General features: G+C 37.9%; 1 protein-coding gene across 38 annotated transcripts in view; it reads right to left on the bottom strand.

The window, feature by feature from the left end:
• TRDN (triadin) overlaps positions 1-16,761 on the bottom strand; it is a 241,826-nt gene that overhangs the window by 50,578 nt on the left and 174,487 nt on the right. For 20 of the 38 annotated variants that reach the window (XM_088140165.1, XM_088140069.1, XM_088140090.1 and 17 more), the window contains 29 exons: positions 16,634-16,666; positions 16,482-16,520; positions 16,111-16,143; positions 15,968-16,006; positions 15,003-15,035; positions 14,483-14,515; positions 14,026-14,064; positions 13,021-13,053; positions 12,863-12,901; positions 12,490-12,522; positions 11,519-11,557; positions 10,455-10,487; positions 10,302-10,340; positions 9,650-9,682; positions 9,498-9,536; positions 9,127-9,159; positions 8,996-9,034; positions 7,786-7,818; positions 7,634-7,672; positions 7,262-7,294; positions 7,119-7,157; positions 6,202-6,234; positions 6,050-6,088; positions 5,844-5,876; positions 5,638-5,676; positions 5,406-5,438; positions 5,254-5,292; positions 4,322-4,354; positions 4,164-4,202 (listed from right to left, as the gene is read on the bottom strand). In XM_088140165.1, coding sequence (XP_087996291.1) covers positions 4,164-4,202; positions 4,322-4,354; positions 5,254-5,292; positions 5,406-5,438; positions 5,638-5,676; positions 5,844-5,876; positions 6,050-6,088; positions 6,202-6,234; positions 7,119-7,157; positions 7,262-7,294; positions 7,634-7,672; positions 7,786-7,818; positions 8,996-9,034; positions 9,127-9,159; positions 9,498-9,536; positions 9,650-9,682; positions 10,302-10,340; positions 10,455-10,487; positions 11,519-11,557; positions 12,490-12,522; positions 12,863-12,901; positions 13,021-13,053; positions 14,026-14,064; positions 14,483-14,515; positions 15,003-15,035; positions 15,968-16,006; positions 16,111-16,143; positions 16,482-16,520; positions 16,634-16,666 — 1,041 coding nt within the window. The remainder of the gene's footprint in view (positions 1-4,163; positions 4,203-4,321; positions 4,355-5,253; positions 5,293-5,405; positions 5,439-5,637; positions 5,677-5,843; positions 5,877-6,049; positions 6,089-6,201; positions 6,235-7,118; positions 7,158-7,261; positions 7,295-7,633; positions 7,673-7,785; positions 7,819-8,995; positions 9,035-9,126; positions 9,160-9,497; positions 9,537-9,649; positions 9,683-10,301; positions 10,341-10,454; positions 10,488-11,518; positions 11,558-12,489; positions 12,523-12,862; positions 12,902-13,020; positions 13,054-14,025; positions 14,065-14,482; positions 14,516-15,002; positions 15,036-15,967; positions 16,007-16,110; positions 16,144-16,481; positions 16,521-16,633; positions 16,667-16,761) is intronic. The other 18 variants (XM_088140224.1, XM_088140231.1, XM_088140230.1 and 15 more) reach the window with 15 other exon arrangements.

Raw genomic sequence — 16,761 nt, forward strand, 5'->3', positions numbered from 1 at the left:
GCTCCTGAAGAAAGCTAAGTTTATTCTCATAACTTTAATTCAGCATCATAGCCCAGATCCTCGCTACCTGAATAAAGTGTTATTTATACTCTATTGTACTAAACTCTTAATCAGTTAAAGTTCAGATTTCAAAAACTGGACAGCTTTCAAATTACAGACCAAAAGGGACCATCACACTGTTGTCATACTCTTCATCTTAGAAGTTTACAGAATACTGTTGGTCATCTAAAGTTCCACAACTAAATAAAATTCAAGGTTCATCTCTGTAACATCTTGATTATGTGGTCTTGTGAAATGTTTGACATGGCAATAAAATTGTTCAGAGCATACCTATAACATTGGTTTTATAAAACTGTTCACAGTAAACAAGAAGCAGAAACTGAAACCAAATAAAGTTAGAAGGCCAGTGTGGTGTAGCATTTAAAGTGTTACACTAGAAACAGAGGAACCAAGGTTCTAGTCCACCCTCGGCCATAGAAGCTAACTGGGTAACCTGGTCCAGTCATTCTCTCAGCTCAGCCTACCTCACAGGATTGCTGTTTCTGAAAAAAAGGATAGACTTTGTACTGCACTTAGATAAAAGCATGTACCAAATAGAAACACTAAGTTCTAAATCAGTATCTGTTGTGTTAAAAATATGTGTCTATTGGTCGAAGGGATTTTATCTTTTTTTGCCCAAAGGGCTGGAGATTCTACTTTGAATTGTCCAGCTTTTGCAGATTTAGAACATAAGCAAAATGAAGCATAGACTGAACACGACAAATCATCTTATACTAGAAGCATTGCTAATTCATAAAGTATGTTTTTAATTCCAGAATCATAATAGAACTAAGCCATAGTCTTTTTTTTTAAAAGAACTGCAAATCACATTAATGTATCATTTATATAAAAAAGGAAATGAATTTTAGTCTAAAATAGAATGCTGCTCATACACTGAGTTAACATGGAATAGACCTGAGAAATCTGGAACTGTAATATGATCCTAAATAATTTAGAGAAGGAAGTCAATTACAGAATGTTACAGTAGTTTTAAGACAAATGATAATTCAAAACCAAAAACACTTTTAACAAAAAAGCAGTAATAGCTGACTTTTTTTTGAAGGCGTAAAGAAAAAGTGTATGATCTCATGAGGCAATACAAACTCAGGTGTCAGAATTTTTAAAATGAATGAAGGTCTCTACAACCTATCCTCTGAAAATTGGCTAGGGATCAGATTGTACAGCATTCTCTATATAAATATAAAAACTTTAAAAAGGAAACAATACTCCTGACATTTTAGCTTATGGATTCCTCTAATAGCTGCAAATAAGTAAGAAAATATTCTGAACACTGAAGATGTTACCTAGCTGGGTAATGAAACATTTGCAAGAAAACAGCCCAGCTCAGAGAACCCCAAGGACTCCACAGTTCAACACTGAGCTACATATATTCGCTTCTATTGGAACACTATATACAAACTCAAAATTCTTACAACACACATTTATTTGTGTATATGAGCACTGATATCCAAAGTGGTAAACTACCCAATATAAAACCACAATAAAAGTTTTAAAAGCATAAGAAATAATAAAATCCTCATGCCATAGCATCAAAACATGTAGAAAGAAGCAATATTTTAAACTCCTTTTTAAAAAGCAACCAGGGATGAACCCGGTAGAAGGAGAGGAGAAAGATATTTCTGAATCAGAGATCCCATAGTTGTAAAACAAAAACAAATACATTCCTGTTGGTTCATGACACTCTTTTCTTTTCAGAAGAAGGTTGAAAAATATTAAAGTTTTCCAGAAACGTCCCAACAAAAGTGGATTCTCCCAACAGAACACAATCTAATCACTTGAAGACTGTTTAATGGGGATCTGGAGCACAAGGAAATATATAATGTCTCCCATTTTAAAAAGAAGCACTGAGAGCGTGTTTTCCTGAAACACTGGAGGACCACTGCTAGATAGAACAGGAAGTAGCAGGTAGGTAGACCAATTGCCTGACTCCATATGGGGCAGCTGCATCAATCATCATGAGATGGTTGTAAGATTCTACACAGTTTTGAAATATATATGGACATTTTAATTTCTGACCTTTGGGTTTATGAGTTTATTGGCTCACTGCAAAACAAAAATAAAAACAAAAAGTAAAATATTTATGGAAATGTTGTTACACGGCATTTTCACAGCTGCCTTCTGCTTTGCCTGAAAGGTGTTTAACCTCACAACGATTCAGTGCCGATGAATGGCTAAGTGACCAGGAGCAAGCAGAAATGGAAGAGTTCCAGAGTGGACCTGACATACTTCTTTATATTTCCCAGCATATGGCAGTGATCAAATGTGTGAATTTCCTTCTTCTCACCTACGTAGATGTGTAAAGTGGCAGCATAAATTTTTCTTACATGCTAACAATTTTTGCTGGATTAGGATTGAAGGGTAGATTCAATGCTTCAAAAAAGCAGAGGTTTTCCCGTCATCTTGATTAATAATTGACTTCTTCTCCAATGATGAATGCAAAAAAAAAAAAAAAAAAGCACCATTCATGCCCAAGCGGGAGTATTAAGAGTTTTCATGTAATTGTCATGTATGATTTTGTTTTTAAATTTGATCTGTATTGCATTTAATCCCAATTACATATTGAGAGTTGTATGCCACTCAGAGTCAATGGATTGGAGTGGTTTATAAGCCCTGTAAATTAATTAATTAATTAGAAAAGATTTGTAGGAGTATATTCATTATATGCCTCTAAAGCTGGTGTGGGTAAGGGTGGATAATCACAACATGGGTCAATGAGGACTGAGCTTGTATAGAATTCTACAAGTCTATCATGGGAAGAAGGAAGGAAAAAGAAGACTAGATATGGATGTGTAGAATGAAGCATTCTGAAAGGGATTTGAGACAAACATGACTTACTTCACCCCAAACCAATTTAATTTACCTAAGAATAAAACTAATGGTGTAAATCAGAATTATTCATTCTCAGATGACGGATGTAGAATACAGGATAGATAAAAATGTAACATATCTTTTGAAAAACTTTTAAAAATCCATTATAATATACACATTCATGCTAAAGATTTATGTGCATCTTCTTGCATCATTCTAAAGTTTCAAAAATGGTGATAGGTATAGTATCTATACAAGTATCTGTACAGCATCTATACAGTACAGTACAATGAAACTATCTGCAATTGTATAATTTGTATAACATAAAGTATACCCAGTTCTCAGTTACTATAGCTTCTGTGAAATAAAATAAATGCTCAACAGGTATTCCTTAGATATGACACAATGGGATTTTTAGGCTAATCCAATATGTGATAAATTATCTGAATACTTAGTCTTTGCTCAGTATAGAGCTCATCCACATATTTTTGATGTACAATAATAAAGCACTACTATAAAATATAGCAACATTTTTGGAAAAAAAAAAATTGGAGAACACATGTGATATTTGTTCCAGTGATATAAGAACTGCATCCACAGAGCAGTAAAATAGTATGTTGCATTATGCATGATAAGCATTTCCATCCTCTTATATGAAAATGAGAAATGTTTGCCTCAACAGGACTACGCAATAACAGCGGTGCTTCTTGAATTGTGGATGTTATCAGGGTCTATGGTAGTACATTCATGAGCAGAGTTCTCCCTCCCTCCAGCTTACTGAGATCCAACCATACGTTATAGCACCAGAAAGAAAGTTCTCCTTCCCTCAAGTGTCACGTAACACAGACACTCCCCCCCCACACGTATACACACACACACACCTGAGCAAAAGCTAAATCTTTCATTTCAAAATGGCTTATTAAAATCAGAAAGAGTCAAGATATTCAGCACATCAAATATCACATTTGCATAGTTTGGCTGTGGAATAATTAACATGTTTTATAAAAGGTGACCTGCTAGAACTATTCTGGCTGAAGAATACCAAATTGCCAGACACACACATTTACGCACACCCAAAAAACCATAGTAATTTTTTTACAGGGATATACAGTGTAATTTGAGAGATATCCTGCAGGGAGCAGAGTGTAATCTGTTATCCTAATTTCCTTTTTAAAATTTCACTTTTTAGTCACATGTTACATAGCATGCTCATTTCCACAGCCTCGTGTTAATGTATACTAGGTGTTAAAAGTAAAAAGTACAATTTTCTAGGTTTATTTTTACAAAGGACTTACCGGTTTTATTTACATGCACATCCTTCGTTGGCACTTTGGCTAAAATAAAAAGAGTGAAGCATTTTAGTTATTGTAAATTTTGAACATGAATAATCAATATCTTTATCATATCCATATGTTTCAGGGAAGCAAAGGATAAAAAATAAAGGCATTTTCACCTGTTTCTATTTGCTTTTCTTTCTTGTGTAGTTCTAGATGTAAGAGGAAGGCCAGAGCATTATTTCTTCATTTGAATGTTTATAGTTCTCCCTTGTACCCAGTTGCTGTAGTTATCTGCTACTGCTTTCAGATGTAGTAGCAATGCTCTCCAGCAAAAGCAGAGGTAACAGAAGTGGGCATGGAGGGAAGATAACAAGGTAGGGAAAGGATCTGCATTTGGCTGGAGTGCTTTACTGTGACTCAGAGAGGCAGGCTGGCAGAGAAGGAAAATTATGAAGTGGACAAGGGAAGAGAGGCTAAGATGCTGTGCAGTGTCCATTAAGCTGTGCAGCACTTACTGATGGGAAAAGCAATCTTGGGAAGGACCAGTTGTGGTCTTCCACAAATTCCATATTTCCTCAGACTGAGCCCACTCTCACCACAAAAAAAGAAAAGGCAAGCTGCAAATGGGAGGGATCCCGTCTCTCTGATAATCACAATTCATGATACAGTCCTTTTGTGGGACAGTGGACCCCCTGCAGGTTGCCAACATTAGAGACTCCATCTCTAGGCAACACCAAATGATCATGAAGGAGGTCTGCTTCTGTTTTTCTGATGGAAAACACCAATTTCTGGCTGGATTGCCTGGAGCAGCTTCACCATGCCTCAGTAGCAAGCTGGCCCTGAGATGGAGGACCTTAAGTGAAAATATGTCCTCAACAAACAGTAAATAGACTATCTTGGATCCATGGCAATGGGGTTGTGGGGATAAGGCCTAGATAACCCACAGTGGTCAAAATGCGCACTATACTATATGCCCATGATTTTATGTGTCTCCTTAATCACTTGTTTTATGGCACATTCATTTCCATAATGCCATGTCATTTTATAGTAAGTACTCAAAGGGGAAAATGCAGATTCATAGATAGGTGTGTTTGTACCCAGGTCTTACCAGATTCTTTTATATGCACATCCTTCTTAGGCTGCTTGGCTTTAAAAAAAAAAGTATTTGGATTACGATAAATTTTAAACATAGATAATCAATATTCCTATCATATCAATATGTTTCAGGAATCAAAGGATAGAAAATTAAAGAGTGCTTACTGATTTGTGTTGACTTTTCTTTCTTGTCTGATTCTAGAAAGTAAGAGGAAGACCGGACATGATGAGCCAAGATAACCCATTGTGGGCAGAAGGTACCCTATTATCCATGGTTGCCACTTTATTTCTGTATTGGCACTTTTCTTCTGACACACTCATTTCTACACTCTTGTATGTTTACTATGCATTCAAAATGAAAACTTAATTTTCCAAATTTTTTTTTCTGAGATCTTACCAGATTCTTTTACATGAATATCCTTCTTTGGCAGCTTGGCTAAAATAAAAAAAAAAAAAAAGTATTGGGTTATTAAAAATTTTAAACAGCTTTGTCAATATGGTTCAAGGAAGTAAAGTGAGATGGGCGGTGACAAATTTGAAAATAAAATAAAATAAAATAAAAAATAAAACAAAGTAAAGATGGGACAAGGACAGCATACTTACCTATTTCTATTGGTTTTTCTTTCTTGTGTGTTTCTATAAAATAAGAGACAAGAAAATGACTTTTCACTGAACAATCCTTTCTACCTTTGAAGTTTTATTTCAGTAGTTAGCCACTTCTCTTATGGAACACTCATTTCTGTAGTCTTTGGTTAATTTTCAAGAATGGAAAGTGGAATATCCCAGATTTATTTTTTCTCAGGTCTTACCAGTTTTGTTTGCATGCACAGCCTTCTTTGGCAGCTTGGCTAAAATGAAAAGATTTAAGCATGTTGATTATTATAAATGTTGATCATGGATAATCAGTATGTGCAACACACCTTTCAGGTAACCAGAGGTGGGGAAATACGAGCATGCTTACCTATTTCTCTTGGCTTTTCTTTCTTCTCTGCTTCTAGAAAATAAGAGGAAGACCAGAACATAATTTCTGTTGCTGGGACATTCACAAGAAAGGAAAAGGCTCACTGTTTTGCACAAGTACAGTGGTTGCCTCGTCTTCCTGCTGTTGCTGCTGCTGCTGCTGCTGTCTAATATGACAGCAAAGTTCTTCCGCGAGCAGAGATATAAGAGAAATGGCATTCGAGGGAATAAGGATAGGAAAGCACTTGGCTGGGGTTCTTCACAGTGTGGGAAGGAGGCAGGCAGAGAAGAAGTAAGAGGTGGGTCAGGGAAGGGAGGGTCAGATAAACATGGCGGTCATGCAGTGCCTACTAACACCGCATGGAGGTTATGAACAGGAATACTAAACTTATGGAAACCCCAATGCTGATGATTCAGTATTCCCAAATAAAGCCAAACAAGCAGGAGATATCTAATTTTCTGATAGCCACAGTTAAAATGACAATGGATTCACAAGGATCCTTGGCCACATGGGATGGTGTGGTCCTGTTCTTGACCAAATGGTACCCAGCAGGTTACCAACTCTAGAAGACTCCTTCTCTGGGCAACTCGGAATAGTCATAGAGGATGTCTCCTTCTGTTTTCTGATGGGAAACATCACTTTAAGGGTGGATCACCTGGAAGAACCCGAGCCTGCCTCAGCGGCAAGCAAAGCCAAAGATGAAGCATCTCATGTGAGGACATATCTTCAAGAAACGGTAAACAAATGATCCTGGAGCCAGGGCAAGGGATGAGCCCTGAGACACCAAGGGTGGGCAGAAGGCCCTCTATTATCCATCCTTGTCATTTGATTTCTTCAGTCAGACACTTTTCAAGGCAAACTCATGCTAATATCCTTGGGTTAATTGATGGGAAGTGTAATTTGCTAGATTTACTTACCAGATTCCTTTACATGGATTTCCTTCTTTGGCAGCTGGGCTAAAATAAAAGGATATAAGTACTGAGTTATCTTATATGTTGAACAGCTCCACTATATCATTTCCTTCAGAGACGTAAAAGAGGTACAGTGACAAGATACTTACCTATTTCTATTGGCTTTTCTTTCTTGTGTGTTTCTAGAAAATAAAAGGAAGACAAGAACATGACTTCTGCATTGAGAGTACCAAATAAAGCGGGGGACGGGGTATAATTCCATACATTAAACAGCTTAAAATCATAGACTGGGATCACTTTAAATCAGTGAGCCTTTTAATTCCCCATTTAAAGCAGTAGGTCGAAAAGGCCCCTCTGGCCAGATAATCATCACATTGGACAGAACGTAGTCTCCTATCTACATTTAAAGTTTTATTTCAGTAGTTAGCCACTTCTCTTGTGGAACACTCATTTCTGTAGTCTTTGGTCAATTTTCAAAATGGGAAATGGAATTTACTAGATATATTTTACCCAGGTCTTACCAGTTTTGTTTGCATGCACAGCCTTCTTTGCCAACTTGGCTAAAATGAAAAAAAAAATATAAGCATATTGATTATTATAAATGTTGAACATGGATAATCAATATGCATAACACATCTTTCAGGTAAGCAAAGATGGGAAATAAGAGCATTACCGATTTCTATTGGCTTTTCTTTCTTGTGTGTTTCTAGAAAATAAAAGGAAGACAAGAACATGATTTCTGCATCTGAGAGTACAAAATAAAGGGGGGTGGGGGTGGTAAAATTCCATGCATTAAACAGGTTAAAATCATAGACTGGGTTCACTTTAAATCAGTGAGTCTTTTAATTCCCCATTGAAAGCAGTAGGTGGAAAAGGCCCTTCTGGCCAGATAATCATCACATCGCACAGAACATAGTCTCCTATCTACGTTTGAAGTTTTATTTCAGTACATGCACAGCCTTCTTTGGCAGCTTGGCTAAAATGAAAAGATTTAAGCATGTTGATTATAATAAATGTTGATCATGGATAATCAGCATAATCAGACACTGACAGAAAAAGAGAAGGTTCCCTGTTTTGCACAAGTACAGTGGTTGCCTCGTCTTCCTGCTGTTGCTGCTGCCAGGTGTGACAGCAAAGCTCTTCTGCAAGCAGAGATGTAAGAGAAATGGCATTCGAGGGAAGAGGAATAAGGTTGGGGAAGGGTCCCCACTTGGATGGGAGGCTTCACAGTGTGGGAAGGAGGCAGGCAGAGAAGAAATAAGAGGTGGGTCAGGGAAGGGAGGGTCAGATAAACATGGGGGTCGTGCAGTGTCTACTAATGCTGCATGGAGGTTATGAACAGGAATACTAAACTTATGGAAACCCCAATGCTGGTGATTCAGTATTCCCAAATAAAGCCAAACAAGCAGGAGATATCTAATTTTCTGATAGCCACAGTTAAAATGGCAATGGATTCACAAGGATCCTTGGCCACATGGGATGGTGTGGTCCTGTTCTGGGCCAAATGGTACCCAGCAGGTTACCAACTCTAGAAGACTCCTTCTCTGGGCAACTCGGAATAGTCATAGAGGATGTCTCCTTCTGTTTTCTGATGGGAAACATCACTTTATGGGTGGATCACCTGGAAGAACTCGAGCCTGCCTCAGTGGCAAGCAAAGCCTAAGATGAAGCATCTCATGTGAGGGCACATTTTCAAGAAATGGTAAACAAATGATCCTGGAGCCAGGGCAAGGGATGAGCCCTGAGACACCAAGGGTGGGCAGAAGGCCCTCTATTATCCATCCTTGTCATTTGATTTCTTCAGTCAGACACTTTTCAAAGCAAACTCATGCTAATACGCTTGGGTTAATTGATGGGAAGTATAATTTGCTAGATTTACTTACCAGATTCCTTTACATGGATTTCCTTCTTTGGCAGCTGGGCTAAAATAAAAGGATTTTATTTTATTTATGAACAGCTCCGCTATATCATTTCCTTCAGAGACATAAAAGAGGTACAGTGATAAGATACTTACCTATTTCTATTGGCTTTTCTTTCTTGTGTGTTTCTAGAAAATAAAAGGAAGACAAGAACATGATTTCTGCATCTGAGAGTACCAAATAAAGTGTGTGGGGGGGTATAATTCCATACATCAAACAGGTTAAAATCATAGACTGGGATCATTTTAAATCAGTGAGCCTTTTAATTCCCCATTTAAAGCAGTAGGTCAAAAAGGCCCTTCTGGCCAGATAATCACATCGCACAGAATGTAGTCTCCTATCTACGTTTGAAGTTTTATTTCAGTAGTTAGCCACTTCTCTTATGGAACACTCATTTCTGTAGTCTTTGGTTAATTTTCAAAGTGGAAAATGGAATATCCCAGATTTATTTTTTATCAGGTCTTACCAGTTTTGTTTGCATGCACAGCCTTCTTTGGCAGCTTGGCTAAAATGAAAAGATTTAAGCATGTTGATTATTATAAATGTTGATCATGGATAATCAGCATGCGTCTCACACCTTCCAGGTAAGCAAAGGTGGGAAAATACGAGCATGCTTACCTATTTCTCTTGGCTTTTCTTTCTTGTCTGCTTCTAGAAAATAAGAGGAAGACCAAAACATGATTTCTGCATTTGGGTGTTCAGAGTAAACAGTGGATGATTTAATACTTATCAGAGAAGAAAATGATAGGCTGAGGGCACTTTGATTCCACAATTAAAACTAAGTTGGGATTGAATGCTTTCTGCATTCAGTTGGCAGAAGGTATATTATTATCTATTCATTTGTTTGCTTCTGTGTTTTTCTTCTTAAGGCTTATATGTCTTTTGAATTGAGAACAAGACTGAGCAGCTTGTACCTCTTCTTCAAGTAATACACTCAATACATGCAATACTTTCATGTTTTCATCCATGTTTTGGTGGGAAATAGCACTTTCTGCTGGGTCACCCACAATCTGGCCCTGATGCCAAGATCCGATGTGAGGACATCTCAAGAAAGGGAACCAGACCGTCTTGGAGTCAGGGCAAGAGGACTCTGCAGATGGGGCTGAGGTAACCCACAAAAATGTAGTCTAATATTCAACTTTTATATTTTATTTCACTAGTTAGTCACTTGTGATGTGGAACATCCATTTCCATAGTCTTGTGTTAATTTGTACTAAATGTTCAAAGGGGACAGTGCCATTTCTGAGATAAGTTTTTATCCCAGACTTACCAGATTCCTTTACATGGACATCTTTCTTTGGCACTTTGGCTAAAACCAGAGGAGATAAGGATTTCAGTTATTCTGTGTTGAACATGCGTAATCCATACCCATATCTAATATCATATTTTGGGGGAATAAAGAAAAACAAATGAATATACTTACCTATGTCTATTGGCTTTTCTTTCTTATGTGGTTCTAGGGAGTATGAAGAAATAAATATTATTTCTGCATTTTAAAAAAATGTATTTATTGACTTGTACACTGCCTCAATCACAGAGTGACCTTAGGTACATTTGTGTACATTTATGTGTCCATAGTAAGCAGTGGGGTAACCCATTCTTTGCACAGAATCAATAACAGAGTGAACTTAATTAGACAACTAATCTTTCGATCCCACAATTAAAATGAAAAAGCGACTGAAGTGGCCATTCTGACTATGAATACCACACCAGTCAGATAGGACACAATTACTGATTCATTTCTTTCTTTCTTTCTTTGCTGTTTTATTTCTTAAGCCTTACATGTGTCTGTAATTCACAATGTCTGGGTCGCTTCCAGTAACAAGATTACAATAGAATAAATTTATATTATAACACTAACAAAAACAATTACCCAATAATCCACAATCATTGGCACTTCTCCTGGCCAACTATTCATCACTCATTCACCTCCAAATGCCCTCCAGAACATCCAGGTCAACAGCTTCCCAGAACTGCAGCAGGGAGAGGGCTGACCTTTTCTGTAGCAGTAGGTTGTTCCAGAAGAGGGGCACCGTAAGGACAATACCCTAGGGGGCTCCACACTCCCTTTGCTCAATCTTCCTACCTGCACCGATTCTACCTGGGGAAAGCTGTCTCTCAGATACCGAGGCTTATTTCATTTCTTAACAGTTATAGACCACCTTTTCCTGAGAAGGTCAAGGTGGCATACATAGCACTCCCTCCTACCATTTTGCATCACATAAAAAACCTGTCCAAGGGGTTGAGCCGAAAAAGTGTAACTGGCTCAAAGTCAACCAGTTACTATCTGTGGCTGAGGGCTGACTTGAGCCTGAAGTGCTGATTCAATACTTTAAGCACCACTGCACTGGTGGCTATTTCCCTATTTATTTCATTAGCTAAGTCATCTGTATTACATGTGGACATTTCTATCATCTTTAATGATAGAATTATAGTAGTTGAAGCTGAAAATATAATTTTCCAGTTATATTTTTGCAGAAGTCTTACCAGATGCCTTTATGTGAATATCCTTTTTTGGAAGGTTGACTAAAATAAAAGGATATATACTGGGTTATTATGAATTTTGAAAAATGATAACACATCAATATGTTTACCAATTTCAATTCATTTTTCTTTCTTGTGTGATTCTACAAAGTAAGAGAAAGACCTAAATATTATTTCTGCATTGGAGTAGTCATAGCAAAGAGTGGGATATTCCATATTTTATACTAATTAAAATCATAGATTGAAGTCGAATAAAGTTGGTGAGTCTTCTAATTCCACAATTAAAGTGAAGCAGAAATTGAAGAGGCAAATCTGACCAGGTAATCCACTGTGAGCAGAATGTAAATTTATCCATGTCTGCTGTTAGATTTCATGGGCTTGTCACTTGCATTATAGCACATGCATTTCCCTACAGTTGTGTTAATATATAGTAATTGTTCAAAATGGAAGATTTTCTAGATTTTTAAATAGCATAAGCAAAAGTTTTGTTTATGTACACATCTTTCTTTGGCACTTTGCCTAAACGAAAGATTCAAGCATTTTGACAATTATGTAGACTGAACACATATACACCCTCTCCTCATTTTAGTGACTGAGTTCCGTTTCAATAACCAGGTCGTTAAGTGAAATAGTCACTAAGTGAGCATGTGACAGAGAGAGAGAGAAAGAGAGAGAGAGAGAAAGAGAGAGAGAGAGAGAGACTGAGAAGACCACTGGTTGCTGCCATCTCATTCAGATAAAGTTCTCTTGTACAGCTATAACAGCATTACATTCACTTTGGCGTGCATTGTTGTCAGGTGCACATTTGGTCTTAAATGTGCACATTGGTCAGAAAATGAATTTTTAATTATCATCATATTTGCAAATGGTTGCTAACCAAGATAGTTGCTAAACAAGGAGTGGGTGAAAGCAATATTCATATTATATTCATATGTTTCAAGGAAGCATGGAAGAGAATATAAGAGCATACTTACCAATTTCTCTAGGCTTTTCTTTCTTGTGTGGTTCTAGAAAGTAAGAGGAAGACCAGAATATTATTTTTACATTCGGTTGTTTATAGCAAACAGTGGGTGATTCCCTACTTTACACAGAATTAAGTGATAAATTAAAGTCCTTTAAAGTTAGAGAATCTTTTAATTTGACAATTAAAATGAAGCAGAAACTGGGCGGACTCTTCTGACTAGGAAACCCAAAGTGGGCAGAATGTAGTCTATCATCCAAGTTTACCAATTTAATTCAGTATTATTCAATGGTTTTATGGCACATTCACTTCCATAGAATGTTTTTATATAGTAATTGTTCAAAGTGAAAGGTGCATTTTTAGACTGATTTTTACATAGCACTTACCAGTTTTGTTTACATACACATCTTTCTTTGGCAGTTTGACTAAAAGAAAAAAATTCAAACATTTTGACTATGACATAGATTGAACACAGAAGATCAATATCCATTTAATGCCCAGATGTTTCAGAGAAGTGCAGAAGACAAAATAAGAGAGTACTTACTTATTTCTTTTGGCTTTTCTTTCTTGTGTGGTTCTAGAAAGTAGGAAAGAGGAAAATCAGAATATGATATCAGCATTCAGGTGTTCACACCAAAGGGAAAGGTTCTTCCCCTGGCACAAAGACAGTGGTTTGTTCCTTCTCCTCCTCCTCCTCCTCCTCCTGCTGCTGTGGTTAGGTGCAGTAGCAAAGTTCTCCACCAAGTGCAAAGAGAAAGGAAATGGCAGCAGAGGGAAGAGGAACAGGATGGAGGAAAATAGTCATCCTTGGCTGGGGGGCTTCCTGATGGGGGAACTGAATCAGGCAGGCAGAGAAGGAAGACTATGAAGTGGGGAAGGGCGGGGGTGGGGAGACTACCATGGTAAGAGGTGGTGTTGGGATGTGCAATGTCTGTTAAAGCTGTGAGGAGATTACTGATGGGAATCCTGAACTTAGAGAAGAACCAATTTTGATTTTCTGAGTTCTCTACTGGGTAAACCAACTCTGCCTAAAACACTTCAAGCGAGAAAGTTCCAATCTCTGTGGTAGTCACAATTAAAATAGCCATGGAGGCCACTTATGACTGGAGGGGATGGTGTGGTCTTTCTGTGGGACAATGTAGCCCAGCAGGTTGCCAGCACTGAAGACTCTTCCAGGCAACATGTAATGGTCATGGAGGAGTGCTGCTTCTGTTTCCTGATGGAAAAACACCACTTTATTGCTGGATCACCTTGAAGCAGCTTCATCGTGCCTCAGTAGCAAACTGCCCTGAGATGGAGGATCTTATGTAAGGAAATGCCCTCAAGAAGAAGTAAATAGATTGTCTTGGAGACATGTTAATGGAGCTACGTGGTTGAGGCCTAGATCCCTTGCAGTGTTCAAAATGTACAGTATCTGACATGTTCACCATTTTATTTATCTTCTTAGGTTTTTTTACTGCACGTTCATTTCCATAATCTTGTGTTATGCTATACTAAATATTCAAAGTGGAAAATGTAATTTCTAGATTCGATGTTACGCAGGTCTTACCAAATTCTTTTTCATGCATATCCTTCTTTGGCACCTTGGCTAAAATAAATGGACATAAGTATTGGCTTATTATAAAGAAAAGATTGAATGAGCTCTTCTAACTAGATAACCCATAAGGGGAAGTATGTAGTCTATTAATCATTTTTGATATTATTCCACTACTTAGTCACTTCTCCTAGTCACTTCTCTTAGTCGCTTAGTAAGTATGGAACATTCATTTCCATAGACTTGTGTTAATTTACAGTAAGCGTTCAAAGTGAAAAGTATAATTTCATACATATGTTTTTACCCAGGTCTTACCAGATTCTTTTACATGAATATCCTTCTTTGGCAGCTTGGTTAAAATAAAAAGATTAAGCATTTTGGTTATGATAAATTTTGAAAGTAGGTAATCAATATCCATATCATATCCATGTGTTTCAGGGAAGCAACGATCAGAAAACAAGAACATACTTACCTGTGTCTGCTGGCTTTCCTTTCTTGTGTGATTCTAGAAAGTAAGAGAAACACCAGAATATGATTTCTGCATTACAGTGTTAATCACAAAGTGTGGGGGCTATTCCATGTATTAAAAAGAATTGGGGCATTCATAGTAAAAGGGTAAATTCCTCATTTTGCACAAGTAGAGTGGTTACATCGTCTTCCTGCTGTTGCACCTATTGTCAATTTTGGCAGCAAAGCTTTTCCACAAGCACAGATATAACAGAAATGGCAGTTGAGAGTAGAGGAATAAGGCTGGGGAAGGATCCACGCTTGGCTAGGGGGCATCACAATGCAAGGAAGGAGGCAAGCAGAAAAGCATAGTATGGGTAAGGGAAGAAAGGATACAATTGCCAGGGTGGAAGGTGGTGATGAGCTATGCAGTATGGAAAATACTGTTAGGAATAATTTTTTAAAAATGAACATAGGTAATCAATATCCATATCATATCCATAGGTTTCTGGGAAACACAGAAGAGAAGACAAGAGCATATTTACCTATTTCTATTGGCTTTTCTTTTTTATAGGGTTCTAGAAAGAAAGAGGAAGACCAGAATATGATTTCTGCATCACAGTGCTCAGTGAAAACCATGGGGTTATTCCACATATTACAAACATTTGGGACACAGACAGAAAAAGAGAAGGTTCCCTGTTTTGCACAAGTACAGTGGTTGCCTCGTCTTTCTGCTGTTGCTGCTGCCAAGTGTGACAGCAAAGCTCTTCTGCAAGCAGAGATGTAAGAGAAATGGCATTCGAGGGAAGAGGAATAAGGTTGGGGAAGGGTCCCCACTTGGATGGGAGGCTTCACAGTGTGGGAAGGAGGCAGGCAGAGAAGAAGTAAGAGGTGGGTCAGGGAAGGGAGGGTCAGATAAACATGGGGGTCGTGCAGTGTCTACTAATGCTGCATGGAGGTTATGAACAGGAATACTAAACTTACGGAAACCCCAATGCTGGTGATTCAGTATTCCCAAATAAAGCCAAACAAGCAGGAGATATCTAATTTTCTGATAGCCACAGTTAAAATGGCAATGGATTCATAAGGATTCTTGGCCACATGGGATGGTGTGGTCCTGTTCTGGGCCAAATGGTACCCAGCAGGTTACCAACTCTAGAAGACTCCTTCTCTGGGCAACTCGGAATAGTCATAGAGGATGTCTCCTTCTGTTTTCTGATGGGAAACATCACTTTAAGGGTGGATCACCTGGAAGAACCCGAGCCTGCCTCAGTGGCAAGCAAAGCCTAAGATGAAGCATCTCATGTGAGGGCACATTTTCAAGAAATGGTAAACAAATGATCCTGGAGCCAGGGCAAGGGATGAGCCCTGACACACCAAGGGTGGGCAGAAGGCCCTCTATTATCCATCCTTGTCATTTGATTTCTTCAGTCAGACACTTTTCAAGGCAAACTCATGCTAATATCCTTGGGTTAATTGATGGGAAGTGTAATTTGCTAGATTTACTTACCAGATTCCTTTACATGGATTTCCTTCTTTGGCAGCTGGGCTAAAATAAAAGGATATAAGTACTGAGTTATCTTATATGTTGAACAGCTCCACTATATCATTTCCTTCAGAGACATAAAAGAGGTACAGTGACAAGATACTTACCTATTTCTATTGGCTTTTCTTTCTTGTGTGTTTCTAGAAAATAAAAGGAAGACAAGAACATGATTTCTGCATCTGAGAGTACCAAATAAAGTGTGTGGGGGGGTATAATTCCATACATGAAACAGGTTAAAATCATAGACTGGGATCACTTTAAATCAGTGAGCCTTTTAATTCCCCATTTAAAGCAGTAGGTCAAAAAGGCCCTTCTGGCCAGATAATCACATCGCACAGAACGTAGTCTCCTATCTACGTTTGAAGTTTTATTTCAGTAGTTAGCCACTTCTCTTATGGAACACTCATTTCTGTAGTCTTTGGTTAATTTTCAAAGTGGAAAATGGAATATCCCAGATTTAATTTTTCTCAGGTCTTACCAGTTTTGTTTCCATGCACAGCCTTCTTTGGCAGCTTGGCTAAAATGAAAAGATTTAAGCATGTTGATTATTATGAATGTTGATCATGGATAATGAGTATGTGCAACACACCTTTCAGGTAACCAGAGGTGGGGAAATACAAGCATGCTTACCTATTTCTCTTGGCTTTTCTTTCTTGTCTGCTTCTAGAAAATAAGAGGAAGACCAAAACATGATTTCTGCATTTGGGTGTTCAGAGTAAACAGTGGATGATTTAATACTTATCAGAGAAGAAAATGAT

This window comes from Python bivittatus, unplaced genomic scaffold, assembly GCF_059951505.1.
Source record: "Python bivittatus isolate LINGU-HERP-01145 unplaced genomic scaffold, Pbiv_v1 ctg000020_np1212, whole genome shotgun sequence".
NCBI lineage: Eukaryota > Metazoa > Chordata > Lepidosauria > Squamata > Pythonidae > Python > Python bivittatus.